Here is a 17060-nt window from a genome sequence, read left to right on the forward strand (position 1 = left end):
GTTAAAGGGGTTGTCCAGCTTTTAAAAATCAATATATCCGGCATGGGGGGCTTTAAAACAAAAAATAAATAAACCCTTAACTCCTCCATCGCTCTGTTGTCCCGCAACGCCGCCCGTCAGTGCCATGCCCCTGTTTGTTTAGTGCGGCAGGCACGCCCACCCGTCCACTGTGCCTACTACAGTATTGAACCTATAGCTGTGGCAGGCAAAGGGGAATTAGTTGACTAAAAACAGGGGCAAAGCACTGACAGGCGCCACAGAAGAATAGAAGTGACTGAGAAGGGAATACCTGGCGGGTATATCATTCTTTTCAAGGCTGCATGACCCCTTTAAAAAAACACCTGCCACACTTACAGGATGCCCTGGTATTGTGGGGCACTGCTGAAAGGTTCCCTAGTTATGACACTGTTGCAGAATGACTTGGGTATGTGGCCACTGATGCAGAATGACTTGGGTATGGAGTCACTGTTTCAGGATGCCTTGTTTACTGGGGCATTATTGGTGTATGTCTTAGTTATGGGGTCACTGTTGCAGGATGCCTTGTTTCCTGGGGCACTATTGGTGTATGCCTTAGTTATGGGGTCACTGTTGCAGGATACCTTGGTTATGAGGCTACATTTGCACGATCCTTGTTGCAGGAGGCAAGGACAATGTCCTGTGCTGTGAGTGGTCAGGTGAAAAGACTTCACCCCAATAACCCCAAATACACTACTTACCGACAGTAGGAGCACCACACATTGGGCTTCCAATACTATGTTCCTACCAATGAGACACAAGATTGAGGGCAATCAACAATTCACAGCAGAGCTGCCTGAGTAGACGGGTCTCCATGGGAATTATTATTGTTTAAACCTCATGTGTTCTCATTTATATGTCTGGATTTTATATTTTTACGTCTGTTGCAAAGATCTTTATGAATGCATCTATTGACGGCCTCCTGTGGTTTATTTCAGCTGGTCGAGGTGTTTGTGTGCAAAGTTTAGTACTATGTGTCCTGTAATCATTTGTATATTGATGTCTGCTAGAAGTCCTGTGGATATAGTTCTTATATTTCCAAAAGAGGGTATGTTAACATAGATTGTGTGCATGCTTAATACCACACTGATTGAAAACACTGCAGATACTGTGTCAGAATTCAATCATATAATCATTAATACCATTTGCCTAAGCAACAGTCTATAAACTGTCTAAACAAATTTTTCATGTTGGCAGAGCAGCCCTGGAATCTCAATACAAGAGACTGTAAAGCAGGAGGTGAAGGGCGAGAGATGAAAGAGTTGTCCGCGTGTGAGCAGTTTCTCTGGATTTACAAGGAGAGAAAGCACACAGCTCACTTGCTTTCAGAACGAAACCTGTTTTATATTGTATAAACATATGAGCTGATCTAGCGGCGTAGACGGTTAAGGGCTTTCACCTACGTTTTGGTACACAGCCATCCTTTATACTGCCATGAACTACAAAATAAAATCAAACCGCTGTCTCATCACTCTACAGTATGTTCACACCAGCTGCAGTTTCTGTGACTGCCCCTTTCATCCATGCACATGCTAAAGCAAAGATCTGGCAAGCTGCGGAACCTGTGTGCGCTATATTAATAAAGAAATTAATGTTATTATTATCCCATCCACATGTATGTGGGGTATTTTGTAGCAGCAGTTTGGTTGGCTTTCCCATTGTTTGGTCTTAATGCCCCGATATATCTCAAATAATTAATGAGCTTCCTGTTATACTCTGCTCATCATAGTTGTATTACGAGTAGAAAGCGTTCAACTTTCATACATCCTGGTCATCTCCCCTGTTAATTCAGTTATGTTAATAGCCATCACCATAGTTTCCTCTACTGCTACTCCCTTCCTCAGTCATGTATACAGACATTTACTACAATGAAGAAAAGTGAGAACAATTGTTTTTTCTTGAAGAGGATTTCTGCAAGAGATTTGTTGCTTTACAAAAATGTCATATGGCTGCAAAGCATTATAAATAAATACGGGTTTTAAGTGCTGCCAAGTCTCCCTACCTTAAGGCTAGAAAAATATTCAACTTTTGATACAGTTTGAAGTATATTGCATGTTTGACTCTCGACTGAACACAGCACAGTCCCTCCCTCTGCCATTGAGTTGTCATAGAATACTATAGCAGATATTCAAGGGGGAAGCTGTGCAGCAATATAGCGAAGAGATATCACCAGGGGCGGCTCCAGGATTCAGTAGACCCCTGGGCGACAGAGCCTCAGTTGGCCCATTTGCAGTGAACTAACGTGGCGGCATTAAACATTCATTATATAACAGTTAGATACAGGCAAGAATTTGCCCTCCAGGAAAAGGGCGAACGGTGCGGGGGGATATGTTTTTAACTTCATTTGAATCCTGTGGATCTGTGGGTTTCTTTTCTATTTTAAAGCACTGAGTAAGCGGTCATTTCTCATGCTGGCTGTGAAATAAGAAGGCAGGTTGACTGTGTAATGTAATCCAGGGATTCAGAGAGCATGAGAGCAGATCAAGCATTATAAACCAGTTACTAAGAGTTCACCAGTGAAATACAGTGTAACAAGTCAGCATATTTCATGTTTTATTGTGTGAAAAAACTAATAGTATTACAGAAGTATGATCCTTTAATATCACTTCTTTAATAATAGGTTAGATGTTATAAAGGAACAATAGGGACCTGAATTCTTTAAGCTGCAAAGAAAATGGCTGAGGCGCCACAAAGGTGTCTTTTGTTTTCAATATTTTCTCATCCATACTGGTTTACACTCCTTCAGCTTATATTGGCGTTTCTGTTGTCATTTCCTTACATTTGTTAAGAGCAAAACCTGACACTGCATACAGTGTACAAAGAAATAGATACTCACTTGGCTACTACAGAACCATGCCGAAGACTGTGGGTTTATGGTAATGATAACAGTGCAATATTATTGGTTGAAGAAGATATTTATTTATTGGGTAATTTCTCAGCAAGTCAGATTTCATTGAGCCATGATTTGGTTAAGTCAGATTTTCATTTGGGAAAGTGAATTCTTTTACTTGTTGAACCCTACATGTGAGTGAGACTAGAATGGGATTGTAGTTTACATCCCATACATTGACATTTATTTACTATAGTTTACACAAGAAATTGTAAAGTATAGCACAAAGTTCCATAGCTCATCATATATAAATCAACCTCTAGCTATCCAATTCTGATACATACATTGATGAAGGTGTGTGAAATGTATAAACGGATATGCTTCTTAATATACTTGGCACATCTTATTGGAGTACTTCTCAAGACTGGTGATTAAACTATTTCCAGTCTTGATAATCTTTCCCATTTACCGTCTGTTGGATTAAGTATGCACAGGTTTCGAATGGGATATTGGTAGAGGCAAGTTAAGCCTTTCAAACTTGGTATAATACATGCACTCAGGGCCGACGCCAGCACTGGGCATACCCAGGCAAGCCCAGGGCTACTGAGGCGGGGGCCACATAAAGTATCCATGAGGGTGAGGGAGGCTGTATATATTGAATCCATAGGGGGTGAGGGGGGCTTTATATAAAATAACCATAAAGGGGATGTTTGGTATGATAACCAAGGGAATATTTTAGGGAACAGGACGCTGTTATAGTTTCAGAATTTTTAATGCCCCCATTGCAAAGGGACCCACTAACGCTCTGTCTCCCAGGGGCCTACTGAAGCCAGGAGCCGACCCCACATGTACCTAAAGTCAGGTTTGGAGTTTGGTTGAGACTTCAACCATAACCATTCATTTAAAGTGTGTTATGGATTCCTGTACAAATATAATAAAGGCATAATTCTTCAACAAGTCTGTAGAGGAAAATTCAGGTATGCACTTTTACTCTGGAAACCAGTGCAACAAGCACATACGTAATACTGTTAGCTATACTTCTATCACAATGGTAAAAATTTCAATAGAACTCAATTATAGAGCAATGTTTTACAACATCCATATCTTAAAGGGGTTTTCTCACAAAACAAAAGTTAGGCTCTATCGCCAAGCGCCGTGCTCTTCAATTTCCGTCAGCTCCATAAAAATTTGTGGAGCAGAACGGTCATGCACGGCCATCTGCTCCATTAGTCTGGCCAATTAACGTGGCGTCTGATGGAGGTAAGTGGGACCTCATCGGACCCCTTGTTATCATGATCTGTGGGGGTCTCTGTGGATAGGACCTAACTTTTGTTTGTGGGAAAACCCCTTTAAGGGAGCTGAGGAACCCTAGCCATGTGTTATTAAATTACAATATTATTATGATGTTATTATAAGTGTATTATTATACTCATAACATTATATGATTACACAGAGAAGTTTCACATTATTTGACTTTTGATTTATTTTAGTTTGTTGATAGAATTTTTTTTTCTATGCATTCAATAAACCCTAAAGCTTTCGTGAATGAATGTATGTGTGTAAGGTTGTCTTGTATAGGCTCTAGCGGTGTGTTAGTCCTTGTTTGTGCGTTAGTGTATAAGGATAAAATAAAGAAAAAATTACATAAAATATATGATAAAACCCATTTTGGATGAACATCTGCCATGTTGAATAGCCTAAAGCTATATCATCGGTATGACGACTGCCAATACTTTATGTGCTCATTCTGTGGTTTTCTATATGGCTTAGTTTTATCTGCTTCAAAAGCAAACTTCAAAACAAATGATGGGGTTACTTATTTGTGCCCTTCAAGATAGTAACACCTGGCAGAGAGGCCAAGAAATGAGCCATCACTCTGCAGGATTCTGACAGCTGTGCACTTTATATGCGTAACTTTGTTATGTATTCTGATCGTCTCATATTTCTTTCTTCCTAGTGATGAACTAACAAGAACAGATTTAAAGAAGTTGCCTGCACTTCCCACACAAGCCCTTAAAGAGCACCCCTCCCTTGCTTACTGGTAATGCTACAAAACCCGAATCATTTCTCTTTTATTGCAGGATTTTTGTACCTCTAAATATCATAAAAATCATAAAATCCCATTTTAATAACTGGACTGAAAACCATAAATGAACCATCTACAGTATTTTATTCTTAAAGGGAGTCATCCAGCTACAAAATCACTACACAAATAAAACCATGTTGTGTATAGGCACCCAGGGCCTATTCTAGTCTTTTTGCTGCCTGAGACAAAAATTTAAATGCTTCCCCCTTAACCAGTTCTCTATACCCTGATCCCCTGCTATATTTGGCCAGCTGAATTCACAAACAAAAAAGCAACCGGATCAGAACATGCTGATAACGTTCCCACACCCCACTGTCTCTCTATGACTGATGCTACGCATGCTTAGACCTAGCAGGTTAGTCAGTGACACAGGCATTAATGGTATCTGTGGCCATGGTTTATTACTGTTGAATTCATCACCAGACGTCTAGAGCTCCATGAAAAATCTACACACTTCCAAACCCAAAACACAAAAGATAGAAGCTTGTCAGCAAAAGATGTATAGTTAAACATTATGACCTTTATTAATGCAAAAAGTTCATGATAAAATTTTAATACATGGAAACAGTACAGCACTGAATGGCACGTTCTAAATATAAAATGTCAGCATAAGTATGTATTAATTTCAGTAACTGTGCCAAAGACATATAATTACAAGTACAAGGTATGCAAAAAACTGTTTGTACAATTATAAAGGGTTATCCTAACAAACATGTCACATTAGGGTATTGAATTTACTACCTATGCAGGCACATCTTATGGTGACAGGCTTCCATCTTTTGTGTTTTTGGTTTGGTTATTTGTAAGGAAGCGGAGTTGCTGCATATATATGGACATTTGCCATGCTTGTTTATTTTGGTTGAGTAACATCTACACACTGCGTCCGCAAAAATAACGGTAACTTTCAGTATAATGTCACTGGGATAACAACACTGTGCTCCTAAATAATACTGTATATAACCTTCACAACACAACTGACCACATAAAAAACATCTTACACAAAATACCCCGAATAAATGAAAGTATGTACAGCACTCCCAGTTTATTAACTGAACTAATTACAGACAGCAGCCCGGTCTCCCATGTCTCTGCCTCTTCTCCCGTCTTGTGTCAAAGAGAGCGACAGAGGGGCATAGATGGACCTGTCTGTGCTGCTTTGCTCTACGCATCAGTTGCATCTGTGTCTTAAAGATGCAGATACAATTGGTTTTTCCAATAGTACAGACTTTCCAATGTTTGGCAAATCCATATTTCAGGTAATCTACCGTTCCCCCACAGCCTTATATGTAGCCTAGATGGCACCTTTCAGAAAAAAAAACATTCTTGTTCCCCAGAGATCAGTTGTTTTAGAGATTATGACATTTTTTATCTTTATGTAAATATATTTATCAATACACTAGGAGCATGGCCCCATTTATGGCATCTGATTTTCTACACTCACCAATGCAACCCTTCCCCATTCATTCATACAATGATTGAAATCTGATAGAAAAAGAAAACCTATGCCCTTCCCCTGGTGCACCAAAAAATTCATTGCATAAAGTTTATTAAAATATGACCACCCTAGGCCAAATATAGTATTTTTAAAGGGCACGTGTCACCACATTTTCACAATAACAGCTAGTGACACTAATTTACACCCTTATTTTAGTTCAAAATCGTTTCTTTTACAGGGAATGTCCTGCTTTCGCAGCTCTTCCCATCTACTCCTTCCCATGCCTTATGCCTCTTCACTATTAGCACTATCAGCACTTCCTAAGTACTTCATCTAAGGTCCTATACCCTTTACATTTGAAAATGTACATGTCCCCATGTATGTATCTGATCATATGAAAACATAGCATGCCTCCATGGACTTCTACTCCTCTCCATCCTCCATGGAAGCTGCTGTGATTTCATGTGATCAGATACATACATGGTTTACATTTTGCAAATTACAGGACACGAATGTAACACAAGGCACCATGTAAAAAATTGGCACAATATTTCCTATTAATAAATAGAGATTTATATGTCTGCAGTTGAATATTGGAAGCTGGTCCCTAAGTACAAGGAGGCAGGGCAGTGATTTGAAAAGACACAGTGCCGTCAGTCAAAATACAGGGGCATGGATAGAAAACAGAGGGTCAAATCTAGAATAAAAGAGTCATGTAAATTAATTTGCATATCAGAAAAATGGCTGTAATTAAGGGACAGTGCCTTATTGCCAGCTAATTTTAGTTGAATGGAAGTATTTGTAACCCTTTACAACCAGGCATTGTTGGTTTAGGGGTTTGTCTTCTTTAAAGCCCGGACACTCCCCTAATAAATCTATCTAATTTCATTTTTAGCAAATATAATGGAGGGATTGTTAGTTCAGTTAGTTTAATTACGGATTAAACTAGTTTAGTAACACACCTATACCACATGTTAGGTACATGACATATATAATATAATAGGATTTTTCCCTATAGATTAGATGCACATATGACTTTAGGAAGTGTATGCATATGTACTGTGTTTGCTGCAGTAGGAGCCAGTCTGGCGACTCTGTGTAGCCTTAGTATTGGCAGGTGGTCCCATTCCAGACAATGAATTCTCCCAGCTGCTAAAGTCTGTTAACAGTGCAGAAGTTAGGAGAACAGCTGAGGTGACAGTATTTAACATGAAGTTTGCAAAAGTTAGATGTACAGATCTGCAATTTTAATGTTGTTGAAATCAATGTGTAATATTCATTGTCTGATGCCCATTCTATAATCTGTATCAGATCCCTTTAAGACCCCATTCATCGAAAAATGAAAGTAAGTTAGAGTACGAGTTTCCAAATGTAGCTTATAACATTTCTAGCTATGCGGTATTGAAATTGTGTAGATTATTTAAAGTGCATAGTTCACAAAATGTGATACATCACTGCAAGGGAATATCTTATTAGTGATGTAAATTCTCATAAATATTGGAAACTTAAATCTTATTATGATTAAAATTATACATTTTTAAAATTTTAAAGTGTGACTTGACTATTAGAACTGAATGATATACTTAAAAATATGTCTTATGAAGTAAGTCACTACTTGGTCACTACTGCTAGTCACAATTTCACTTGCAGTTTATCCCACACACATATAGTTGCTGTTCAATATTTAATATCTCTTTGTTGCAAGTTTGATTCTTATATATATTTTCTGCAGTCCATAAAAAATGATAATATATAAATGTTATGTTTTATTTAAGTTTAATATGTTACTTTAGTGATACTTATTTCTATTTTAATTTTCCCCATGCAGATTATATCCATCATTAGAGCAATGAAAATATGATCTAATCACTAACGTAATAATGTTATTCATTTCTCTAGTGAGGACAGAGTTATAGAATATTACAAGAAACTCAATGGACAAACTAGAGGACAAGCTATCGTAAAGTAAGTATTGGTGTCAGCTGTGCAGTATTATACCCTTTGGCTTTTTCAGCCACTATTTACAATCCATAATATATACTCTGTTTTTGCCCCCCTAGAATAGCCTATAATAGTATATTGGACGGTTTAAAACAAATTGTTTATCCCTAAACAGTTGGAATTTCATAGTTTGATACAGGGTGATGTGCTGCTAACAAATGATCATTTAAAGTAAACCTGTCAGGGTAATTTAGGACACTAAACCCCCCACATGTGCTTATGGACCGGGGGTTTAGTGTCCCATATTGCCCTGTAGAATTTTTAAGCGATCCTTAAAACAAACTTTATAGTCACCTTGTCCCTCAATCTCCATGGTGTCTGCCCGTTGAAGCAAATGCAACAGGCATAGTAGACCTCGGCTTCACTGTGCAAGAACCATAGGTACAGCGCATGCGCAATGAAGCCGGGGCATTATCCCAGCTTCACATGCCCGATTGTGAGAGGTGGCGTCAGTGCAGGATCATCCTCCTCACATCTAGATAGGTATAGAGATTTATTTTTTCAATTTTTCTCCATATACAGCCATCAAACATGTTGATTTAGGACCATAAACCACAGGTCCATAAGGACATGCAGTTGGTTTTGAGTCCCAAATCAACCTGACAGGTCTTCTTTAAGGTCCCAGATAAAAGATGGAGTCACATGACAAATAAGTGTTTGATTATTTGTTGCATGATTGCTGGCACTTTTACACAGTTCAGTTATACCAACCATCAGCATGTGATAGTGCCTTTACAGTACATAAGGCTAATAACAGTGGCTACTCAGTGGTTCTCACTCATTTAGGATATGTTCATGTACAATAAAACCTAAAAACAAATTGTTTTCAGTGAGATTTGATTTATTAGATTATTATTATTCTTTGATAAGCTTACTTTAGTTATGTAATTACCCAGTTGTTGTCCATAATATTGACAATAGTAAGACATAATACACACTGTAACGTGCAGTACTATTATGACTTATATGAAAAAATGACTTCTGTGAAGTTTTGGAAGTTATTCTATATTATTCTATTCTTGTTGATATAACACGTTAAATACAATATAAGAGTGAATAGACATGCATCTAGTTTCAATAGGTTTTAACATGGCTTCTTTCATTTTATTTTCCTAGTTATATGAGCATTGTTGAATCCCTTCCCACCTATGGAGTGCATTATTATGCAGTTAAGGTAAGCTTTACACTTAAACATGAGCTTTACATGTGCTCTACATGTAACATGAAAATATGGGATTTGTAGCATTACCTCCACTTCCTAATAAAATAAACTATGTAGATTGAGTAGTTTACAATGGGATCCTGCAGTACAGCTCCACTTTGGATTTTAAGATCAAAATATCGGGAATACTGGTATACACAGCAGGTTTATGTGTATAGCCTCTTTTTGAAGACTGTCTGAAGTAAAAGCCAACCTAAAGAAGGTGTCAGGAAGAGAAACACGTCTTCCATGTCTAGCAAGATATACAAAAAAAATTCAAATCCATTGTGCAGTTTAAACTGTGTCTTATATGGTCAAGTTTTAAGCCGCTTCACATTCTGTAATATTTTGAATATTACTGTACATCCTCCTCATGAAAAGTATTTTGGCCATAGTGTGACATGATTTATTGCTATAGATTAGCCAGCCTAATTCTACCAATATTGTACCAATATTCATGCCCAGGCTGTCTATTTTATACCAAACCTAACTACAGTATATCAAGTTGTGTAAGCCATAGATCCCATATGGAGGCAAGCAGATGCAGGGTAACACAGAGGTTTTAAACTGTCACTTAATAAATGATGTATTACATTGCAAAGTTACTGTCTCTATTAATCAATGCAACATTTGTCACAACTGAAAAAGATAATATATAGTATACTATGTAGAGGTCTTTTCATTATGTGTGCATATATATATATATTTTACACATATTGCAGGTAATTGGCAGATGGACAGAGTGACCTTTAGCCCCTACATCCTCACCCGTGATGTGTTATCGCTCCTTACTCTTCAGACTAATTGACTAGTCTCAGAGGGCTACAGCAGTAAAATGTTGAATTATTGATAAGAAAATAGTCATTATCCCACAAGAGACTTCCATTAATATTTTCTTATGTTACATGATATAAGTGATATGTTATCAGCAGGGCTGTTCGCTTCTAAACCAAATGCACTCCAAGGTAAACAATGTGTATGAGTTGCTGCACCTTCACTTCAATGCATGTTACTCTATGGTTTAGATATACCGTACTGAAAAAGTTGGGTGTTGGCTACTCATATATCTAACATTTAGCTAAAAATCCTAAAGACAAAAGTAATTACTTTTTACAGGGAGCAGTGTCTGCTCTACTATGCACCACTATGACATATATCAAACAGATATTTCCTCATTATCATCTTTCACCAGTTTATAACAGCAGCAAGCATTACAATTATATCACAGAATTCCTGTTTAAGTTTAAGGAACCACATGGTATAATCACAAATCACCGGTCGTTTAAACGCCAACAAGCCAACTCCACTGGCAAATTGCGGCTATAAGCCACAAAAAAGAAACCAGCTTTATAAAAATATGAAAATCCCTAGTCTGTTCAGAGATTCCCACCATTCTGTTCCCGATACTACCCAGTCCTCTATCACTTCAAGGACCAATGATGGCTTTGAGACATTCATCACTATCTGTAAGGATCTGGAGGCTGAACAATGCCTTTTTTTTAAAGCCATTAAAAATAACAATAATAATAATAATCATTATTTATATATTGTCATCAAATTCCCTAGCGCTTTACAAATCAAAGCAAATCAAAATCTTATATTATATGTCTCTAAAAATTTCTTCATAATTTCTTCTTGCAGGACAAACAAGGAATTCCTTGGTGGTTGGGACTTAGCTACAAAGGTATTTTCCAATACGATCATCATGATAAAGTAAAGCCAAGAAAGGTATGTTTATTTTCATAGTCAAGAAAAACAGAACTAGTAATATAAATCTTGCCATTGAAATGCTTATAGAGGGTTTCTTCGTACAGCCATATTAATCAAGACAGCGGTGATGTCATATTTAACAGCAAGAATAGCGCATGAAGGATCAGGAACAGGCGATTGGACTAACAGCCCAATCCTATTGTTCTCGTTGAGATAGTCTATTCCAGTGGGAGGCTTCCTGAAAGTTTGGTATTGATTTAATGGGAGCTGCTTTCTTTAAGGTAGTCCTGAAGTTCTAATTTTCCTTTTGCTACCCTGAACAAGTCATTTATATATTTAATCTTGTTAAGAAATAATGAACTACCAAACATTGTTATAAGTTATGGAGATTTTCAAATCTAGTGCAAAGATTAAAGGGGTATTACCACGAAAACAAGTTTCTTATATGTACTCAGGATAGCAAAATAACACATTCTCTAATTCACTGCTATCAACAAAAAATGCAGCATTTCACAGATATAAGTCCAACCTGTCTCTATCAGTCCTGGTGTACACAATATCAGGGTTGGGGACGCTATCTTCAATTACAGTGTGACGGCCGAGAAACTGAGTTTCTCTCTCTCTCTGCTCCTTGCACTCTAGCCCCGCCCCCTGCTGTCCAGGACGGAGCTCACACTGACACATACACTCACTTCCTGCTGTGATACACAGACACAGAGTTTCTGCTGGCAGCAGCATGAGGAGAACTACAAGCTACAGACAGATGGATCTCATCATCTTTGATCTGTCTCATTTCTCGTTTTCTGTGTCTGATACTAGTACATATTCAGAAGGGAAATGAAAGTGTATATAAACCTGTACCCTGATAATGTAACCACATTGTCAGCTCATAGAACTATATGGATAATAATGTGCCTGATTAGAGAGTCCCTGTCTACACCCTGGAATAAAACTGAGTAAAATTGTGAAGTAAAGGGTTAAAAATGATCTTTATTGTGTTAACATCACTAGGGGATTGAAATTTGAGAATTTTCTTTCATGGGAAAACCCCTTTAAGACCTGCAAACAGTGTCTAGTCACAATCCAGCCACTAATTCTTCTCAACTCATTTTGTTTTTGCTAGTTATAAAAATCCCCCAAAGGATTGATTTTGTATTTTCTATCCTCTCCTGTAATTCATTTTTTTTTCTTTAAAAAGTAGAGAGAAGAGTACTTACCATATGACTAGACTTTACTTTTTGTTTTCATTTGTCGAAATATTGTTGAATTTGTTGAAATGTTTTAATTTCAATATTCTACAAGTATGTTCTTTTTTTAATATAATCAAGTATATTCCTGTATCAATAATGAACATATCTCCTGATGTCCAAAATCTGAAGCAAAGGACTATGTTTTAGTATTTACTAGATTTCTCTCAGCACCTGTCAAATAGATAATGGCAGTGACAGGATGGTAAAGCGAGTGATAGATTGTGCCATTTGCATATCACAGCAGACCCACAGAGTTGCAAGTCAAGGATGATGTCAATATTGGTCTTGTCTCCTGCTGATTAATTAGTAGTCACTTGCTGGTTTTTATGGAACACAAACATCCTACCTCCTGCAGATCAAGGACGAATCTAGCAGAATGTTTTCTGAGTAATAAATGTCAGGAATCTCAGCGACATAGGATCCCAAATTTAAGAGGCTAAAGGATGTACTTTTTGTGGCAGAACAAATGCATGACCTAAGGCCGGTTTACTTTGCCTCTGGCAATGGTTGATACTATCCATTTGCTGCTTGCAAAGTGCCTCTGACATTACAGATTTTAAAAAAGTAACCATTCTAATGAGGGCCACACACACAGGAGCTTACAATCTATGAATTGGTTTTCCCTCTGTCTAAGGCTTCAGATTCTGTGTTTGGGGAAGTACTGAGGGGGAGTGGGAGACAGTGTTACATCCTGTGAATCTATAGCATAGAGCAGTGATGGCAAACCTTTTAGAGACCGAGTGCCCAAACTACAACAAAGACCTACTTATTTATCACAAAGTGCCAACACAAAAATTTAATTTATGATTTATACTCCCTTCTCTGTCACAGCTTTCATTGATACCAACAACCTGAGGACACCAATAAAGCAGAAAATAGTCCCAGGTAGAGCTGCACTTTAAAATAGATCTGTGCACAGCAAGTCCTGGGCTGTCTGGGACTGCAGGAAGATGCCTGGAGTCATCTCTGGTGATGGCCTGAGTGCCCGCAGAAAGGGCTCTGAGTGCCACCTCTGGCACCAGTGCCATAGGTTAGCCATCACTGTCATAGAGGGTCTCATTAGCATCATTATAAAAGTAGATTTTAGAAGGAAGGAGGCCATGTATAACAAATATAATAAGATTACCAGTCACAGTGCCTGGATATATGAGTAAGTGTCCCTAGTTTATCACGCTTGATTTTGGTAGTAAATTTCTTTTAATTTATAAGCTCAGAAGAAAATTATAGGCTGGTGAAGCATGTGAGAAAGGAGTTTTACAAATAAAGACTATCTTTAATAATGACCTGCATTAAAAGGCAGTGAACCGGTAAAAACTCTACATCTTATTAAATCCTAAGTGTGTTCCAGCTACAACACATGGCGGAAAGCACTTAGTAGTAATGTCATTACTGTCTATATTCTGCATTTTCTATTAAATAAGTGCATCTATGTTTCCATAAACAAGTTAATAGCTGCCGTTACCTAGAGTCTGCATACAAAGCAATTAGATAAAGGGCACATTTGTAATATCAGGAGTATTCCGGTTATATTGAGGTCCTCGGTGGCTAGAGGAATCCTGGAATTTATTCCTTTCTGATTTCCCTAAAAGAAATAAATTAAAGGGCAGACACATTAGCTAAAAAGCATCTCGGTTCTTATCATACACTGGATTTCATATAAGGCCAGCTTTGTCTGGTTCTATGGTCTGGCCGGACTAGGCATTTTAAAGATATTCATTCCCATGATACTGGAAAACACACAAGCCAATGTGGTTATTGAGATATAATTTCCTTGCCTGTAACAATACAATCTGCTTTCAGTTTAACTGTTTACAAGTACAACGATGCTCAGAGTCTTTCTGCGCCATAAAAAAACATTTCTTTTATAGAATCAATAACCACACAGGCCTTCAGATTGATATATTCTGTTCACTTAATAAGCATTCATACATTGTAATATACCTAACTCATGCAGTATCAATGCCAGCCAGCTCACACATAAGCTAAACATTCTCTTGTAGGTGAAGTGCCCGGCATTAGAAGCATAACTTTCTTGAGAAATGTATGGCCCAACTATAGAGAAATTCTCATTTTATTTGAGTGCACAATGAATTGGCTAGGTCCAGTGCCCCTTTTCTTGACTAGTGGGAAGAGGGCACTGTCCATCAAGCATAAAGAGGGAAGAAGCTTCCACACCTTGTTGCAGATCATCACCTGTTCAGCAACACAGAGTGCTCCAGCGGTTGATGAGTGCAGATAAACGTATTTTGTGTCCGAAGACTTGGAAAAGACGCCACAGCAGGGGCATAACTAGGAGAGGCAGGGCCCCCTGACACTGCAGGCCCCATAGCAGCAGCTGCGGCCTCTACCCCTGTGGTTATGCCCCTACAACGTGGTACCTCCAATTAAAATTGATACTTTATCCTTTAAATCACACAGTACATGACTGCATAGGCAGGCTATAAAAGGAAGATCAGCCTGTCCATCAAGGCTAAGTGGGAGGCACTGGTTAGTGAAACTGGGAAACAGAGGGTGCACTGGACCTTGCATGCTCATAGAACGCCCACGGTGCTGACCACCACAAGTATGGTACTTTTACTGATTGCCTACAGCAACTCTTCATAGGCAAAGGGCCAAAAGTGTCTGCCCACAGACACATAAACTAAGGGAAAAGTTATTCATTATGGAGAACTACAACATAGAAAACTATTTTTGAGTGTATTCACACATAGAAGATTTCTTACAGCAACTTTTCTAAAAATCCAAACATATGTATAAAAACACATTTAGGTGTAGGAAATGAATCATTAGTTAGTAAAAGTGTCTGCTACAAATCTGCCACATGTGAACATAAAGGGAGATCCCCTTGTTTTATAGATGAAATCAGCAGAATTCGGCAAAGAGTCTGTAATATGTTAACCACCAGGGATTTGCTTCTCAGTGGAACTGCACCAGAACATAGCACAGTGCTGGCACAATATGGGCATTTGGTAAAATGTAAATTGTCATCAGCCAAACATGTTTTTTATGTTTCAAAAAGATTTCCCTGTTAAAATATGAGCTGCCAAATATCTTCCTTCGGAAACAGAAGTGTGGGTGGTTTGACTATCACTGACCAACCTGAACTGTACAAGCTGCACTATCATAAACAGTTATTCTTGCAGCAGCTCTTAATTATTCAGAAGGATAAACAGAGCGTCAGTGGCAGACGTCCATATTGGGTGTTAGCTTAGAGGAGCCAGACACAGGCAGACAAGTAACTTACATATTATGAAAATAGAGACAATTCTTCTGTTGGAGTAGGAACTGATAACTAAGTAACAGCATTGAAATAGACACAGTGCTGAGCTGTTGGCTACAGCATATCAGATCCATCTATAGCAAGACGTTTACAGGTTCTGGGCATGCTGGTTTCCAGTTTATCAGAGGGACATGGATTTTTCTAGTTATAAAGATGGTTTTAAAGGGATGCCTTTTTCATGCCTTTCTATAGGCTGTGACTTGTATTCACTAAACTGCATTATCACATACAACCTGTCTGTAGTCAGATATAGGTCTGGTTTTGAAAGAAACCAGACATGTTTTTTTTTTTTTTAATTTTGATAAATCTAAAATATATCTATTTTTATGCAAGGGTTTTCATGCAGAAAAGCTACCGCTTTATGAAGTGCCAGATAAAAGGGTCAAGAACAGGGGTCCGTTGTACCACTGTTGCGCTAAGATGACCGGAGCACCCAGTCGTTCATCTCTATGACGCTGACGGAGATTGGAGCGCTGTACTTAGCAATCTTTGTCAGCGCCATAGATGTTCCAGCGTGTCCGATGATGAAGGAACCAGTACATAACAGTTGGAGGAACCACAGTGACAGTCGCGATGGTAACATCTAATCACAAAATACACATGGGCACATTTACTTACCTGGTCTGAGGAGTTCACCAAAAGTGCATTGTCCGATGATCAAGTACTGTGCCGCGACAAAGATTGTGCGCCGGATATCCTGCATGTGACGCTTATCAGCTCAGGTCCGACGGAGTTCACCTTCTTCTTCCTAGTGTATGTAAGATAATGCAGTCTTACGACACAATTTGAAAGTTAAATTCCACGCTCAGTCTGAATCAGTCGAATCGTCCAACAGTCGGAACGGCAATTTCTGTCGCATGAAAGCCAGCGCAGCTGCGCCAAAAACTGATGGTGTGCGAAACAATCCCAGCGCAGACACCTGTTAAATACCTGTCACAGCCCTGCAAAACCCCAAGACGGTGGAAAGTCTGACAAAAGTGCGATCCGCGACCCCACAGTGTCCCAGAAGCATTAACCCATAAACGCAAAAGAGAAAACCCTGTTGCAAAAAGATGACTGTGCAACCAGGGATACAGGGGTTAACCAACCAACAGTATTAAATAGTAGGTAGTAGTAAACAGGTATATCATGCAAATTACATATATCATACAAAATTACATAGAAATATGATACATGTAGATGGCGTTTAGGTAAGGAAGCGCACCTTTAATAAATGTATGCAGTTGTTGAAGTGGTGAGAACTTATGAAACT

The 17060-nt window shown here is 38.4% G+C and overlaps 1 protein-coding gene across 7 annotated transcripts in view; it reads left to right on the top strand.

Annotated features, from left to right (window-relative positions):
* Nucleotides 1-17060, top strand: part of FRMD4A (FERM domain containing 4A) — a 308777-nt gene that overhangs the window by 254276 nt on the left and 37441 nt on the right. For all 7 annotated transcript variants that reach the window (XM_072147320.1, XM_072147319.1, XM_072147316.1 and 4 more), the window contains exons 8-11: nt 4803-4886; nt 8266-8331; nt 9484-9541; nt 11210-11296. In XM_072147320.1, coding sequence (XP_072003421.1) covers nt 4803-4886; nt 8266-8331; nt 9484-9541; nt 11210-11296 — 295 coding nt within the window. The remainder of the gene's footprint in view (nt 1-4802; nt 4887-8265; nt 8332-9483; nt 9542-11209; nt 11297-17060) is intronic.

This window comes from Engystomops pustulosus, chromosome 4 (assembly GCF_040894005.1).
Source record: "Engystomops pustulosus chromosome 4, aEngPut4.maternal, whole genome shotgun sequence".
NCBI lineage: Eukaryota > Metazoa > Chordata > Amphibia > Anura > Leptodactylidae > Engystomops > Engystomops pustulosus.